The 17,998-nt window shown below is 38.6% G+C and overlaps 1 protein-coding gene across 1 annotated transcript in view; it reads right to left on the bottom strand.

Moving 5' to 3' along the window:
• Nucleotides 1–17,214, bottom strand: part of RPGR (retinitis pigmentosa GTPase regulator) — a 99,134-nt gene extending 81,920 nt beyond the window's left edge. The window contains 10 exon segments of the mRNA XM_082378108.1: nt 2,391–2,546; nt 6,250–6,408; nt 9,726–9,875; nt 10,606–10,764; nt 13,065–13,127; nt 14,592–14,684; nt 15,125–15,250; nt 17,035–17,065; nt 17,067–17,177; nt 17,179–17,214. Coding sequence (XP_082234234.1) covers nt 2,391–2,546; nt 6,250–6,408; nt 9,726–9,875; nt 10,606–10,764; nt 13,065–13,127; nt 14,592–14,684; nt 15,125–15,250; nt 17,035–17,065; nt 17,067–17,177; nt 17,179–17,199 — 1,069 coding nt within the window. The 5' untranslated portion in view covers nt 17,200–17,214.
• Nucleotides 17,215–17,998: the final 784 nt, after the last annotated feature.

Below are 17,998 nucleotides of genomic sequence, written 5' to 3' on the forward strand. Positions count from 1 at the left end.
CTATTTTACGTTTGGTAGTGTATATATGTCCGTGCCACTGTCTCACTTTGTCCCAGCTTACCCTTCCCCCTCCCCATATCCTCAAGTCCATTCTCTAGTAGGTCTGTGTCTTTATTCCCATCTTACGCCTAGGTTCTTCATGACCTTTTTTTTTTTCCCTCACATTCCATATATATGTGTTAGCATACTGTATTTGTTTTTCTCTTTCTGACTTACTTCACTCTGTATGACAGACGCTAGGTCCATCCACCTCACTACAAATAACTCAATTTCGTTTCTTTTTATGGCTGAGTAATATTCCATTGTATATATGTGCCACATCTTCTTTACCCATTCATCTGTTGATGGACACTTAGGTTGCTTCCATGTCCTGGCTATTGTAAATACAGCTGCAATGAACATTGTGGTACATGACTCTTTTTGAATTATGGTTTTCTCAGGGTATATGCCCAGTAGTGGGATTGCTGGGTCGTATGGTAATTCTATTTCTAGTTTTTTTTTTTTTTTAATTTTATTTATTTATTTATTTTTGGCTGTGTTGGGTCTTCGTTTCTGTGAGAGGGCTTTCTCCAGTTGTGGCAAGCGGGGGCCACTCCTCATTGCGGTGCGCGGGCCTCTCACTATCGTGGCCTCTCTTGTTGTGGAGCACAGGCTCCAGACGCGCAGGCTCAGTAATTGTGGCTCACGGGCCCAGTTGCTCCGTGGTATGTGGGATCCTCCCAGACCAGGGCTCGAACCTGTGTCCCCTGCATTGGCAGGCAGACTCTCAACCACTGCGCCACCAGGGAAGCCCTATTTTTAGTTTTTTAAGGAACCTCCATACTGTTCTCCATAGTGGCTGTATCAGTTTACATTCCCACCAACAGTGCAAGAGGGTTCCCTTTTCTCCACACCCTCTCCAGCATTTACTGTTTCTAGATTTTTTGATGATGGCCATTCTGACTGGTGTGAGATGGTATCTCACTGTAGTTTTGATTTGCATTTCTCTAATGATTAATGATGTTGAGCATTCTTTCATGTGTCTGTTGGCAATCTGTATATCTTCTTTGGAGAAATGTCTATTTAGGTCTTCTGCCCATTTTTGGATTGGGTTGTTCGTTTTTTTGTTATTGAGCTGCATGAGCTGCTTGTAAATCTTGGAGATTAATCCTTTGTCAGTTGCTTCATTTGCAAATATTTTCTCCCATTCTGAGGGTTGTCTTTTGGTCTTGTTTATGGTTTCCTTTGCTGTGCAAAAGCTTTTAAGTTTCATTAGGTCCCATTTGTTTATTTTTGTTTTTATTTCTATTTCTCTAGGAGCTGGGTCAAAAAGGATCTTGCTGTGATGTATGTCATAGAGTGTTCTGCCTATGTTTTCCTCTAAGAGTTTGATAGTGTCTGGCCTTACATTTAGGTCTTTAATCCATTTTGAGTTTATTTTTGTGTATGGTGTTAGGGAGTGTTCTAATTTCATACTTTTACATGTAGCTGTCCAGTTTTCCCAGCACCACTTATTGAAGAGGCTGTCTTTTCTCCACTGTATATGCTTGCCTCCTTTATCAAAGATAAGGTGACCATATGTGCGTGGGTTTATCTCTGGGCTTTCTATCCTGTTCCATTGATCTATATTTCTATTTTTGTGCCAGTACCATACTGTCTTGATTACTGTAGCTTTGTAGTATAGTCTGAAGTCAGGGAGCCTGATTCCTCCAGCTCCATATTAATTATCTATAGGTGAGTCAGTCATTTTAGGGAAGTACCTTTATTGATTCCTACATTAGCAGCACCTAGTTTCTGAGGTTGAGAAGTAGACCCATAGCACCATCTCCCCAGATAAAGGAGAAACTACAGAGCAGAAGAGCTAGAGGACCCAGGTATTCATTTAATTAATAGTCTTTGGGGTACCTTTCTGTCTACCACTGTGGAGAAAGTATGAAAGAGTTACTCCTGAAAACGCCTCCCGGTGGCAGAAGCATCATAAGAATTTACTCAGCCTGAATGTAGCTGTCAGACTGAAGAGGGAGAATATTTTAAAATAAGTTCTTTCTTACGAGACTTTTCACTTTGGCCTGAGCAGAGTTCAGAGCCTTCAAATTGATACAATTTCGAAAAGATTCCAGCTTTTTACTTTTTATACTTCTGCCAAAGTATAATTCTATGGTCTTACCTCTGATAGCATTGACACATTTTGAGGCTCTAAACCTTTGGATCATTTACACTGATTTTAAATTAAACTAAAGTATGAAAAAGGAGTTTACAACTTTACACGTTGGCATATCAAACAAAGAATTCCATTTTCTCAGTTATTATTTCCTTTGCTTAAGTTAGATACATTCATTCCATATAGTATTTATTTTGTAATAAAATATACCCAGTTCCATAAGTATATTAACAGAAATTCTGATCTGTACCTGTTATCAAAGCTGTGTGGTTTTCTCCACAGAAAACATAACTTATTTTCTGATCCTTAATATTCTCAATGGCTTTGGGTTCTGAAGTTTCAAAAATAGAAGTGCCAAGACCCAGTTGACCAAAGTGCCCCAGCCCAAAGGTGTACACGGCGTTCTCTGAAAGGGGAGGGGCAAACACAAGAAAAGGATTTCAGGGGTACAGGCACTGTCACCATTATATCTAGAAAAACGGTGATATTCCACCTTTTATAATGAGGGTTAAGGGCCTCTCAAAGAAATACTCATATAAGAATACCTAATACTTACGTATACATTCCTCAGTGATAAAGGAAGAGAAAAATGGCAAGGTACACAATTGTAACAATAATGGCATGGGCCTGATTTTATCTTTTACATATAACCATAGAAGGAATTGCTAAAGACACAAAAGTCGGTGAACTATTACCTAAAAAGTCCCTATAATTACCACTCAGTTTGTTAAAAAGCATCAATTGTCATTAAGCGAATTCCTTTCACTGCCCTAAATAAACGAAGTGTTTCCCACAGAAAAAGTCCTTACTTATTAACAGTAGTTTAATGGAATAACCTATTTTAGAAAACAATTTCAGAGAAGAATTAGCATGAGAATGAAAACTTACATCAGACATGCTAGATTTATTCACAGGTAAAGCTCATTTACTAGGAAATGCAATAATAATCAAAGGAGGGGAAAAACCTTTCCTGTATATTAACATTAAAATTTTTTAAAATTTTATTGAAGTATAGTTGATTGATAATGTTGTGTTATTTTCTTCTGTACAGCAAAGTGACTCAGTTATACATATATATATCCTTTTTCATATTCTTTTCCATTATGGTTTGTCACAGGATATTGAATATAGTTCCCTGTGCTATACAGTAGGACCTTGTTGTTTATCCATACTATATTATATTAATATTTTTGAAGTGATTCCAAAGGAACTCCAATAACGGTAAATATTAGCTCACATAGTCTTGAGAAATGGAAAAGCACAAAAATAGGATAAACGAGTGGTGATGAAAGCGTCCTTTAGACACACGACTCTCCCCGGCCCCTGCCTTAGGAGGCACAGCAGGAGCAAGAGCTTCGGATTCAGGTAGAAGCCCAAACCTTCATTATTACTAGCTGTGGTAAGTAGACAAGCTACTTAAATTCCCTAATGCTATAATCCCTATCTAATAGAGCTGCTGCGACGATTAAATGAGAAAACATGCAGGAAGATTTTAAAACAGTGGGACATTCAGTTGTAAAAGGACATTTTTCTAAAAAGTAATTATCTAATCAACTCAACCTTATTCTGACAACAGAGGATACTGAAGAACATATAACTACTGTCATATAGTTTTATATTTTTTCTGTCTAATGTTTACTTCATGAATAAGACATATAGATATTACTTCTTAAAGAAAATATGGTACATCAAGGATATGAAGCCACACTGAGGCAATGGCAAACAGATCTTTATTTTAGTGTAAAAAATACTATCTCTTAGTTTAATTAATAATCACACAGCATATCTCCAGTTCTGAATGTTCAGCTTAATAGGAGGATGTTGGGTAAATTAAGATAACTGTCTATCTCTAGCTGGCCAAGCCCTTTCCTTTAATGAAGGGAACAATTTAGAACAGACGGTTAGCTATTCTTTGCTTTAAGGTCTTGCAAAGTATTCTGTAACTCTTAGGTATTTAACTTAGTACTTAGTCAAACTGATGATCAATACACTCTTCAGGTCCATTTCTTCATCAATTAGGACTTAATATTTAATATTTCTGTCCACACTGCTCCAGAATACAGGTTTCTCACCAGGACTGGCTCATAATAAAGCTTTCAAAGGTCCATGGAGAAATTTAAATAATAGGCAAAGCAGTGAATTTTCCATATAGATAAATGTTTACAATTTAAGGGGATGTCTTTTATTATAAAATTAAGAGCTTTTAAATTTTTGTTTCAAAAATGGCCCTTATTTTATGATATAATGGTAAAAACAGATTGCATTTTTCTTGCAACATCCATACTTAGCCAAATGCAAATTGGAAGTTGGCAACCATCTCTAGGTCCTCATATTCTGTTTATAAAATTAAAAACTTAAAATATAAAAACTTTACTGCTCTGTGAGATCCCGAAGTCTGCAAAAATCTGAAGAAAACAATCAATTTCTGGCAACATGGTTTTTAACTTCAAAACGAAGTCCACAGAAAGCTAAATGAGTATAATACTGCAAGAAAATAGCATTAGGTACATTTTTAAAGTATAATTAAAAGAATCATGGGTTATCTTGGTGAAAATATTTTATAATGTATGGTTGAATGACATTATTATTATATAATCAACATTTGTGTCCTTCAGAATAACCTTCAATCACCTAATAAATTAGTTCTTTCTACAATCTTTGTATAAACTGGAGAAAATACATAACACATGAAGAATAAGTTGCATTTCTGCCTACAGAATAAATTTTCAGATAATTTATAAAGATTAATTTTGAAGTTTAATTCCTAAGATAAATCTTTTAGAAATTATATGAAAATTCACTTTATCAGCAGAAGTTTAAAAAAAAACTTAAACCTCAGAATTATTTCCAAATTTAGAGTTGAGGCCTAGAAAAAAATTATTTCTCACTTTGAAAAGATTCCATCTGGAAATTGTAATTCTGGGAAACCATAGCTTTATACGCATGACTGGGACTAGAATAGGAAGTCAAGGAAAAGTGATGTAAGAGAGGAAAATCTAAAGATAAAATATTGCTTAATCACCTTGCAACATTTAAGCATTATCATCTGAGAACTGGATATTACTTAAAATTTGTCTAGAACACTTCTAGCTTTGGGTTACTGAAGATTAAGTGGTGACTTCAGAAACTGTTTATTTCTTTTTGACCAAAATATATCATAATCATTCACTACCTAACTGCTTTACCTCTATACTACTCATCTAAAATAAATCTAATGCTGAACAAATTTGGGAGCATCAATTTAGTAAGCATATTAACAAGTAGTAAGTCTATTTTAATTATACTGACTAGAATTCTGAGAAGTCACATGTCATACCAAATACAAAATTCAGAAGCCAAAAGTGACATTACTATTAAAGTTCTAACTTTTTTTATTATCTGTAATTTAAAATCTTAACACTTTTTAATGAATTACTATAACAGAACATAAAAATCACAAAGAAATCACCAAGTTAGACATTGTGAATATCAAAAAGAATTATCAATGACAAGTAGAAAACAGTATTAACAGGGAGCTTCTCCAAAATAAGGTATTTCAGAAAAAATAATGTCAATTTTAAATAAATATGGAATACATATATATGAGGAAAACAATCTGTTCTTGAAAATGAGCTAAAAAACGTTATTTGCTGCCATTCAACGTGTTAAGATCATGAAAATGTCAATTATGTTAGCAAAAATAATTCAACAAGATTCATTTTTTTCTACTTAAAAATTTCTTCCACAGGCCAGAAATGTTTATTAACTATAGGAACAAAAGGTGGGGATCTTAATGGAAAAAGATGCAAAGCCAACTTACATGAAGTATCTAAAACAGTCAAACTCATGGAAGCAGAGACTTGAATGGTGGTTGCCAGGGTCTAGGGTAGGGGGAGAGGGGAGCTGCTAATGAATGTGTATAAGGTTTTAGCTATGCAAAGGTGAAAGTTCTAGAGACCTGCCATACAACATTGTGCCTATAGATAACAATACTGTATTGTAAACTTAAAAGTCTGTTAAGAGGATGGATCAGATGTTAAGTGTTCCTACCACAATAAAAATAAATGAATGTAAAAAAAGCTTTTTTCATTAGCTACCAAAGAAAGCAGGGAACGGAGCCGCACACATACCTGTGAGCACAACCGTGTGCCCTCCACCACAAGCTACTTGGATCACCTTCTGAGGAATTCCAGGCACCAGCTGGGGCACTTTGTGATTGATCAGCAGCTTTCCGGGAAGACCTAATTTCCCATACTCAGGTTCTCCAAAGGTGTACAGTTCTCCCTCCGCTATTGAAGGAAAAGGACAGTGATCGATGATGACACAGACATGAACAAATACTGGTCTTTTTGGTACACGTTCTCACGTTTGATAAAAAAATGTAGAAAATCTCAACTTAATAAATTTGACCTTTCTTGAGATATTTTTACTGAATGGTAAGGAAATAAAGGTAGATTTTCCCTTCCCCTTGATTATTCTAATCCAAAATCTTCCTGAAGAATTCACGACCAGCACTACTAGTAACAACTAGAAAATTATTTTACCTGTTTCACAATATATAGAAAAGATGATCTTACTTCTACCTACTTTCAATAAAGCAAAATGACTCGACGTTAAACCCCCATAAGGACATGGATTTTGTCTTGCTCACTACGGTATTGCAAGAACTTAGCAGTGTGTCTAGTATATTAAACATTTAATGAATACTTGGTGAATAAATAATTGCTTTTAATGAAACTTATTGTAGAAAACCCATTTATGTGTGAGGTAAATATGGTGAGTGAGACTAAAGATAGCAAATTTTACTCAGTTAGATGGCACTTTTTCCAGAAAGATTCTCTTATTAAGGAACTCATGACATTTAATCACTGCCTTGTCCATACCAATACTATTGATTTGCTTCTGTTATCACACTTCCCACACTATACTATGAGCTTCTTGAAAGCAGGAACTTTTTTTATTCATTTCTATGAACTGAACTGAGTTCTATAAAACAGGAATTTAAAAACTGTTGTAAATACATAATCTAATCCAAAGATTATGACACAGAACGTATCACCACTGATATGAGGAAAGAGGTAACACAGCACCTCTTGTATTATTTGCATGTCTCCAAGAGAAGCATGACTGACTGACTGACTGACTGTTGACCAACCCCTGGGAATGTGGCCCTTGGGAGTGTTCTTTATGTTGGTGATTGATGTTTTTGTTATGTACACCTGGGGAAATGAATTATGCCAGCTTAGCAAGAAGCTAAGAGAGGGTTGCTTTGCACAAACTTCAACACTGATGAGGTACACCTGGTTTCACTGTTGAGGGACCCGAGTTGCAGTTGCCATGACTAGTTGCTAGCAGGATGTGCCTACATGACACCAGCCACCCATACAAAAGCCTCAGACCCTGAGAATAGAGTAGGCTTCCCTGAGCAGAGACATTACACACACATCCCTGTAGTTCACTGCCAAAGAGAAAACATGTCCTGTGGGGCCTTGGAATAGGAAGGACTAGGAAGCGCACACTGGACCTCCCTGGAGGATACAGATCTTCCCTGCTGCTTTTGCTCGGTATCCTTTGCTGTAATAAATCTAAGCCACGAGTATAACCAGCTATTGAAGCTTGAGAGCTCTTCTAGCAAATCAGAACTTAGGGAAGTTGTATGACATCTAACACACATGATATGTGCCACTTAAAACTTGGTCAAATACTGCAAACACAGCTATACTCATTTTCTAGATTGATCTGTACAAAAAATGAAGTTTTCTGAACCACAGTTTTCTCTGAAGTATTTGGCAAACACTGGCACAGAAGTGCTCAGTAAGTCGGCACGCTCCCCCTTTTCCCATGCTTCTTGCCTGTCATATGAAAGGAGTTACTAAGTCCAAATAAGTCTCTTTCTACTACTGTCTATAAATTCCTGCTGCTCCTCACACCTTAAATGGGTGAATTGTATGGTATGTGACCTATACATCAATAAAGCTGTTTTTTAAAAAAGGCATAAAAACAGAAAACAAAACAAAAAAGTTCAATGTAATGCCTATTGGTTAAAACGAATAATTCCACTTGTTTCCCTACTGGCTAAAGCAGTAGTAAATAAAAATTGATTCTGGGAGTTTTATTAAGGCCCAAATATAAGACAATGCTTTTGATTATTTGTTCTTGCACGTGTGTTTTTTTCCCTGTTTTTTGTTTCATAAACAAAGTGAGTACAGACTATACTAACCCCAGGAGTTGCAAATAAGTTGGTATGTGGTATTGCCCCAAGGAACACAGTCAATTTATCATTCATTCACTCACCTCCTCATTCAACAATATTTATTGATTGAATAAATATTGTTTCTTCAAGACACAAACTGACCCAGTAGTGAACAAACCCAGCCAAGTCAGAGTTTGCCTTTTCTTGGTACCAAGTTGCTACCAATTCATTGGTAAACCTGGGGGGGCACTGGGATAGGTCAATAAGCACTTTCTAAACCTGAATCTGAGGTGCACAGGATAGGAAGTAAATGTATAAAACAAATATTTAGAGAGATATCTAAGAGGGTCCATAGAACTATTTCTGCTGGGTGTTTTTACTGTTAGGAAAACCATAAATAAGATGGAAAACCATGATCATACTTCTGGTATTACTACCAGTGTAGATATAGGCTATAACAGTTAAGAGTCCAACATTTAAAATATTTTAACTAAGGTAGAGAAGGTTGCCAGTGAGCCCAGGAAAAGGAGAAACAGGGGATCCTGAGAAAAGTCCCAACAAAGGAAAGCATATCCCATACTGAACACCCTTCCTTTTTCATCTAATCTTCATCCCTATTCCTACAATGAAAATCTATGACTCATGTACTGAAACAGTAAGAGCAAATTATCAGGGCAAGAATAGAGTAGGTCAAACTACAGAGACAAGTGGATCCAGAGAAAAGAGGCTCCACAGGTCTTGTTTTTAATGCCAAAGAGTCTAAGAAGTTTGAGAGCCAAAATTTAGAAGGGTTTCTTATGCATAAATTTTGTTTTCCTAATAGACCTAACATTCATTAAAAAAGTTAAGGGACTTCCCTGGTTGCGCAGTGGTTAAGAATCCGCCTGACAATGCAGGGGACACGGGTTCGAGCCCTGGTCTGGGAAGATCCCACATGCCACGGAGCAACTAAGCCCGTGCACCACAACTACTGACCCTGCGCTGTAGAGCCCACGTGCCGCAGCTACTGAAACCCGCGTCCCTAGAGCCCGTGCTCCGCAACAAGAGAAGCCACCGCAATGAGAAGCCTGCGCACCACATCAAAGAGTAGCCCCTGCTCACCACAACTAAAGAAAGCCCGTGCGCATCAACGAAGACCCAACACAGACAAAAATTAAAAATTAATTAAAAAAATAAATAAAATAGTACCATCGATATTAAAAAAAAAAGTTAACACGTCAGATAGTTTGAAATTATAAACACTCATTATTGAAATGAAGAAATACCGTGACTTAAAACAGACCAAAATTATTTCGTTACATGGAATACCATGGCAATATTTCTGTAGAAATGTAGAATGTTATGACATTTTATTATTTAGTAATAACTTAGAAATGGGAGATAACATGAGAAATCCAAACTGTTCTGTCTTACTTGTTACAAAAGCTGAATGGTAATATCCACAAGAGATCCAGGAGATAGGTTTTCCAATGGTCACTTGATGAGGGACACATACATTAGTTATATTTTGTAAACCAATTTGCCCCTCAGAATTGTCACCCCACATGAAAAGCTCTCCATCCTCTATAAAGAAAACACAAAGAGGAAAAAAGGTTTTAAGAGGTAGCAGGGACGGCAAGTTATTATACTTCCAACAGAGCATTTATTTTTTAATTTAGAAAAATTATGCATCTTGAAAGAAAAGTACTACTAAGACATTTATACCAGGTAGCTACTTAGTACAATTTCTTTCTTTTAAAATTTTTTTTGGCTGCGTTTGGTCTTTGTTGCTGCGCGCAGGCTTCCTCTAACACCGCACGTTACACAGCTCTCCGGACTGGAACGAAGCAGCACACCAGCAGCTTCTTCGGTCAGACACGTTTATCTCAGCTCCAAATTTTACAGAAATTTCTCATATGGGCTTTTGATAGGGAGGGCAGAGAGATGCAATGACCATTACAAACTGTATTTTAATAACATATATCCAACAGATTTCTAGGATGTTTCTGACAGCAACTTCATTAAAGCTGAAATATAACTTTCAGAACACACAATGAAGATAATGTTTAAGAATATCTAAAGGAACAGATCGATAGCACAGCTTCGAATTTATTTAACAATTACCTTCTAAACGTATGTAAGCATAAAGTTGTAGTATATGTCATGATTTTAAGTTCTATTTTAAACGTCTTCTGAAAACACATGGTCAATGAAAGAAAACTAAACAGCATTGCTGTCTTCAGTTTACTGACTTGGTATATTCTGGTCTAAAAAAAAGGAATGTGTCCCAGTTTGAAGTGGAAAAAAGTCTTACCAGTCAGTGCAGCTGAAGTATTAGACCCAGCAGAGAGTTGTTTAATCTTATGCTGGGATGTAAAAAAACTAATTAGGTGAAAAGTGTTTCTCTCTTCAGTATCACCAAGTCCCAGCTGTCCTTCAGTATTTCCTCCAGCGGCATATACTTTGCCTCCTTCTGCACATAGAAAAGAAAACATCAGTATACCATAGTCACCATCTTTATGAGGCAGACCAGTGTATATCAGACAGTTCCTCTATTACCAGTGAAGAAAGCTGAAAGCTGGCATTATCCTACAATTTGGTGAACAACTTCATTTCGGTGTCAAAAATACAGCAAAACAAGCAAGGCTCCACAGTTTTGTGAGATTTTATAAATCACTCTAGACTTTAAGTAGCAACTGAAATGCACAGAATGTGTGGAATGTATTTTCTTGCTAATGCAGAACTATTAATTCAGAGCGAAAAAGAGGAAAGTAATTTCCAAATTAGTTTATAATCCAAATCAAGCTATTTTAAAAGAGATGTGGTTCATTAATTTTACCTTCCATACCCATTAAAGCTAAGACATAATAGGTAACAAATAAGTAAAATGAGGCGAATACAAGAAGAATATAATTAGAAATGTGAAAATTCTATGTTGTGTAATTATTTTAATTTTCTAGCTAAACAGGAAGCCAGTATAGCATTGTGTTTAGGAGAGGGGACACCAGAACCAGACTTCCTGGGCGCAAATTCTGGCTTGCCACTTATCAGTTGTGTAACTTTGGGCAAGCTATCCTTAACCTCTCAGTGTCTCATTTTCCTCATCTGTAAAATGGGATAATAATAGTGCCTACTCCATAGAGGTGTTATGAAGATTAAATGAGTTAACATTTATAAAATTCTTAGAATGGCACTTGGCACACGGTAAGCACTATATAAATGTTAACAATTTTCTTAATCACATTAATAAGTATATCATTCCTAGATAATAAACATTGCCAGTAAGCTCTAAAGTAATGACACATAAAGATATACTTATTGGGACTTCCCTGATGGTGCAGTGGTTAAGAATCCGTCTGCCAATGCAGGGGACACGGGTTTGAGCCCTTGTCCGGGAAGATCCCACATGCCGTGGAGCAACTAAGCCCGTGTGTCACAACACTGAGCCTGCGCACTAGAGCCCACGAGCCACAACTGCTGAGCCCGAGAGCCACAATTACTGAGGCCGCGTGCCACAACTACTGAAGCCCACACGCCTAGAGCCCATGCTCTGCAACAAGAGAAGCCACCGCAATGAGAAGCCCGCGCACTGCAACAAAGAGTAGCCCCCACTCGCCACAACTAGAGAAAGCCCGCGCGCAGCAACAAAGACCCAACCAGCCAAAATTAAATAAATAAATAAATAAATTTTTTAAAAAAAAGATATACTTATTAAAATTAGTTATATCTGTCATAAAAATGCACATGGAATTAAAGCCTCACTAAATTACAGGGGAAACTTAGGACAAAATCATTCTGAATCAGTAAAAATTTAAAACTAGATATTATTTTAGAAAAAATGAAACCTAATTGAGGAAATAAGACTAGGTTTCAAATGGAAGATACTACAAGGCCACATGGAATTGAACCACACAATTTAACACATATGGAACAAACCAGAGTTGGTGGTATGCTGAAGCAATTCAGAGAATGACATAAGGAAAAAGGTGAATAGTCACAAAAAGCTCCATGGATGAAGTAAGACTTATACTGGATCTTAAGAGACAAGAATCTGAGTAAGAGAAAGAGAAAAGACATTTCAGCAAAGGAAAAGTATGAGTGAGGGCAGAGAGGTGAGGCAGGGGCCGAAGCAGTGAGAACAGCCTGAAGACAGAAGAAGCTGTGTTTGTGGGAAAGGAAGTAGGAAAGACTGCTCGGTGGTCAGGGCCTGGATGTCTAATTGTTCCAGCAGGATTGTTGAAGACTACCTTTTCTCCACTGAACTGCCTTGGCACCTTTGTCAAATATTACTTGGGCATAAACATGTGGGTCTATTTCTGGATTCTATTCTGTTCCATTAATCTCTGTCTGTCTTTTCACTACTAGCACACTGCCTTAACCACTGTAGCTTTACAGTAGGTCTTGAAATCAGATAGTGCTAGTCCTCCAATTTTGGTCTTTTCAATAGCCTTTGGGGAGGGCTTCCACTCACCCTCAGAAAAGAAGAGGGAAGAGCAAGATCAGGAGCAAGTGGCCCCTGAGGTGTGCACACAGGTAAGGAGATGCTGTCCCTTGACATAATCCAAGAAAAGAAGCTTTTTCTTCAGTCACTTAACATTTATCTGCATATTTTCATAGGCAAACAAGTGTACTAACCATTTACCTTTTTTAAAAATCCTAATCTTACTGTTGCCAAGTTACCATTTCTATTAATTTTACAAAGTCACAAATGTTACTGGAGTGAGACCTCAGTCCTCAAATTGGGCAGGAAGTCATACAGATTGAATACTATACCTGTTGAAACTAGGGTGTGGTTCCTTCCACAGGCAGCAAATTTCACTTTTTCCGGTTTTAAAGCTAAAAATATAAAAATATGACAATTAAGATATTTTATGATTATGGAAATGACAAATAATCCAGGTCAAATGATAACCAAGCGGTAGAACAGATTTAAACCCAGGCTTGTCTGACTCCAAAGTCAACGTTCATAACTAATAAATCAAAAGTTTTTGCAAGGAGTTGTGCATCATAATAACCAATGATGCTTTGAAAAAAAATACAAATAGCTCAGCCCCACCCCTGGAGAATCTGAGTCAGTAGGTTTGAGGTAAAGCCTAGGCATCTATATATTATTTAAAACTCCACAAGTAATTAACACGTGCTGAGATCCACTGCATTGTTTTGTTGCCTCTTCACCAACCTGATCTATTCCCTAATCTGCCATCACCATCATCTAGCTTACTTTCTACCTGCCGCAACAAAACACTAAGTCCAATATTCATAGGCATACACCTACGTTCAAGTTCTTCATTCATTCATTTACATATTAAAAACATTTACAGAACATCTCCTAAGCGCTTAGCATAGGGGCTGCAAAGATCACTAAGACAGAGTCCCTGGTCTCAAGGATCTCATAGTCTAGACAATCCTGTTAGGTTGATTAGATACTTGAGAGTAAGGATCATAGGCACTGTAAATAAACCCAAGGGTTTAGCAGACTGTGCTCAGTAAATACTTTTTTACCGAGTGGAATACTTTAACAGTTCCACAACAATACCTATAAATAGCATGGATATGATAAATTACACTGAAATTTTGAGCTGAAATTAAAAATTTGGCTACAAAGATAAAGAATCCTGCTCTTGTCATATCCCAAGGAATCTCCATCACCATTCAAGTATAGCTGATATTCGTAGGTTATAACCAAACAGAAGCTTTTGCACATAATGGCGAGAAAGCTTTGTAAAGATGTAATATGTCTCATATTTTCTGGGACAATCCTGATTTGAAATATTTTGTCCTGTTGTTCTTGTAAGAACACTAGTACTAATCAACTCCTAGTTCTAATATTTTCTTCAGCACAGCTGCTAACTATACACAGCAGGGTAAAGTGTGTTTTATAAAACCAACAGAACCATGATGTCCACAACTCGAACAAATGAGACAGAGCTCAAAATCCTAACATATCATATTGTTTGTTCTCTGTATATACAGTAACAGTAATATTTAAGTTGGTTTACAAACAGGCCAAAAAAAAAAAAAAAAAAAAAAAGGATGTTCAAGTGCAATACTGTAGAATCATTACTTCCTTTGTGGTCTCTGGGTTTAAAATCAGTATGATTTTTAGACCCTAACATATAAAACTAGCTCTGAATATCACATGAAAAATAAAGTTAAATGCCAATAATATTCAAGTAAATCTCAGAAAATAAAGAACTACTTTATTATTTATAATATGATATTAAACAATTACACAATCAATATAAAAGTACTTTATATACTTTAAGTATTTAAAGTGATAAAGAAGAAAAGACCCCAAACCTTTGACACACGTTGGCTTGTTAACAGTCGATTTTGATCCTAATCCTAACTGACCCCAGTTGTTACTGCCAAACACGAAAAGCTTATTATTTCCTGGTGGGAAGGAAAAAGAAATAATAAATCGAAGCATTTGCAACATAATGTGAGATGAAGTCGTCACAAAGCAATAAAAAAGCTGTACTTAAACACTGTCATTGCTTTTCTGTGTGAAACAGGCTCCCTTGCCCATCTACCTATAGCCATATTCTGTTAGGTGTAAAGAGTTTCTAAGATTATACAGTAATAATTTTTTGATTATATAGATAAATTCAAATAGATTTATTCTAAGAAAGTAATATGTATAGAAAATCACACTTAAATATACTAAGGGAACTTAGAAGTCACTCTTGATAAATCAATTTGTCAAGAATTATCTGGCAAAGTAAAAAAACATCCACTTTCTGTATATCTTCAACATGTTTCAAACACAGCACATCTATAATACTTAGGATTCTCTAAGTATTACTATCTTCATTTAAGATTTTAACACTCACCTGTAATAACAGCAGTATGTTCATCTCCACATGAAAGATATATAGGTATATCGTTTTTAAACCAGAATTTGCTGGGAATATTTTCAGCAATTTCAGTTTTCCCAAACGTAAACACAGCACCCGAATCTGTAAATATATGAGAGTTTGGATTTCACAACTTTTATTATGTTGCCTGTTAACTAAAATATTTTTCCAGTAATTTATCTATACAGATCCCTTGTCTCCCGACAGCTTGGCTTCCGCTCCAGCACTGTCTATGCCTTCCTTCTTTCATCTTAACTCAGTTTTATTCCTCAGACTTCATTCTAGTTTTATTTATGAAATCTAATAAATTAACTATGTATTATTCGTTTACTGGTGTAAAGTAAGAAATATACTGTCACAGTGACTAAGAGTCCTGCTGTCACGAGGTGGACCATCTACTCCCTGGAATGAGCTGATACACTCAATGCCCCACTCACGCTGGTGAACACCTCATGGTCTAGCCCCTGACTGAGGGCTTTTCTCCACACACAGAAACAGGACAGTATTGAGTTTCATCATTAACATCGTGAGGACGCAGGATGTTGAGATTTTTACATTCTTAAATTAAGTCATTAAATGCTACCTGATGGGAGGAGTATTCACAAACTATTTTAGTCCAGTACCATTTTGGAGAGAGACCAAAAACTCCTACCAGATCCCAGTAACTATGTAAACACGCACACGCGCACACACACACACACACACACCTCCAAATAGGAGGCCAGATCCAGCTTTTGAGGAAATCTCAAGGAGGATGATCACACATAAAGAAACTAAATGGGTACCAGAAAGAAAGACATAGCAAACACAAATATTAATAATAAATATTAATGCTCAAGAGACTAGCCACTGTGGAAAATCTTCTGAGAACAATTGTGAGGTGTGTCAGTTCAAACTGATAATTGACATTTAGCAGGCCAGGTTCTCGAACAGGCTCTGAGTTTTTATAGAATGAATAATTTTAACTGTTTTGTCCTGCTCTGGCTTCCCAGGAAGCCTTCCCCGTTACCTTCACCCCAAGCCAAGGTTTGGTGGCTCTGCTCTGGCCCCCTGGCAACTACTGTCAAACGATACTGTCATTTTGTTTAGTTTCTTGTTATCTCTCACTAAGCTGTGAATTTGAGGCAGGAATTTAACCATGTTTGAGCCCAAGAGCATGGCAGAAACGCAATACATATTTCAGTGAATACATGATTCTGCTCTAATCCAGTGTTTTTTCAAACTGTTGGTCGTGACCCATCGGTGGGTCAGAAAATCAACTTAGTGGGTCACAATGACCATTTTTAAGGGAATGTATTATAGAAAAGATCTGAGCGCATCTACAGCAAGTACTGTTTCATGAAACTTCTATTTCTGTTACGCAATACGTACGCGGTACCGGGTCACAATGCCAAAGGTTATTTCTGGAGCTCAGAGGAAAAGTCTTAAAAAACCACTCGCTAACGGCGCCCTCCTTTCTCCAAGTCGTTTTCCCCATCCTCTTTTACCCCACTCCCCCTGGTCACACTCCCCCTGGTCACTCACTCTTTACTGCGTTCAATACACAACCGGGTTCTGAGGACCTCGAAGGAAGTACTTTGGGAAGCTCATAGAGAGATAAAAACTTCCCCTGCCTTCGAGAAACTCATCGAAAACTTATTTTAAAAGAATTAGAAGACGAAAGACCAGCACCCCCTTCCCCGTAGTCCCCCATTCCGTCCCTCCCCTTCTTTCCTCTCCCCTCAGTTTCCCAAGGGGGCGCGGCCAGAGCTCCGACCAAAGTCAGGCGGCCGCGGCCCGGGCCTGTCCCCCGACGGGGCCGACCCGGAGGCGGGGCCTGGCCGCCCGCCCGCCCGCCCGCGGGCCTTCCCTCCCGGCCCGCCGCCACCGCCGTGGGTGTCACTCACCGGGCACCACCACCTCGGGTTCCGCCATGCCGAAGGGCGCTACGGGGAGCCTGCACCTGGGCCGGGAAGGGGTTGAGGGAGACTCGGTGGGGCCTAAGGCAGCGCCTCAGCCCCGAAGCGGGCCCTGGATCCCCTCTGGACCCCCCAGAGCGACCCTCTGAGCATCGGCGACTCCCGCGTTCCCGGAAGTCAACAAACAGCCGCTAGGGGCAACGGAGGCGGAGCGTTCCAGAGCGAGGCGGAGCGTTCTAGCGCGAGGCGGGGCGGGCGCCTGCGGGAGGGGAGCCGAGGGCGGGCGGCCGGCGCAGCGCAGGCGCAGGCGCAGGCACAGGCGCAGGCGCAGACGCAGACGCAGACGCAGACGCAGACGCAGACGCAGGGAGCGGTTGCGGTAGAGGCCGCGCGCCCTCTGGTGGCCCGGATAGGAGGGGCAGCCACGCCGCGCGGTAAGGTCCCCGGAGTGTACGCGCTTACGTTGGTGGAGACCCAGGCCCCCCAGGTCCCGCGTCCGGATAGTGACGAACGTCACAAATATCACATCCCCTCTCACTCAAGCTACGTGACACAGGCAAACGTCAACACACAACTGTGTTAATACTAGTAACAGTGACCGTGTATAACTAAATGAGATAGGCACTCTGCTAAACATCCTAAGTCATATTTGTATCCCCATCATCCAACCCAAAACCTGGCGTATACTAGATGCCCATTAAATACGTATTAGATGAATGAGTCCTGCTACAGCCCTGCAAGGTGGTTAATGTTACCCCCGTTTATGGATGTGAAGATTATACAGTGGGAGAACCGGGGTCCAGTTTAGCCAGTCCTGCCGGTAATCTGAACACCCCTCAGACCCCCGCCCCTCCTTCCACAGAAAGAGAAGGCTGAGGTGTGCAATCTGCTACAGACAGGAACTTGCACAAAGAGATTCACCAACACCAGAACATCACTGTTCTAGAATTCG

This window comes from Balaenoptera borealis, assembly GCF_965194805.1.
Source record: "Balaenoptera borealis genome assembly, chromosome: X".
NCBI lineage: Eukaryota > Metazoa > Chordata > Mammalia > Artiodactyla > Balaenopteridae > Balaenoptera > Balaenoptera borealis.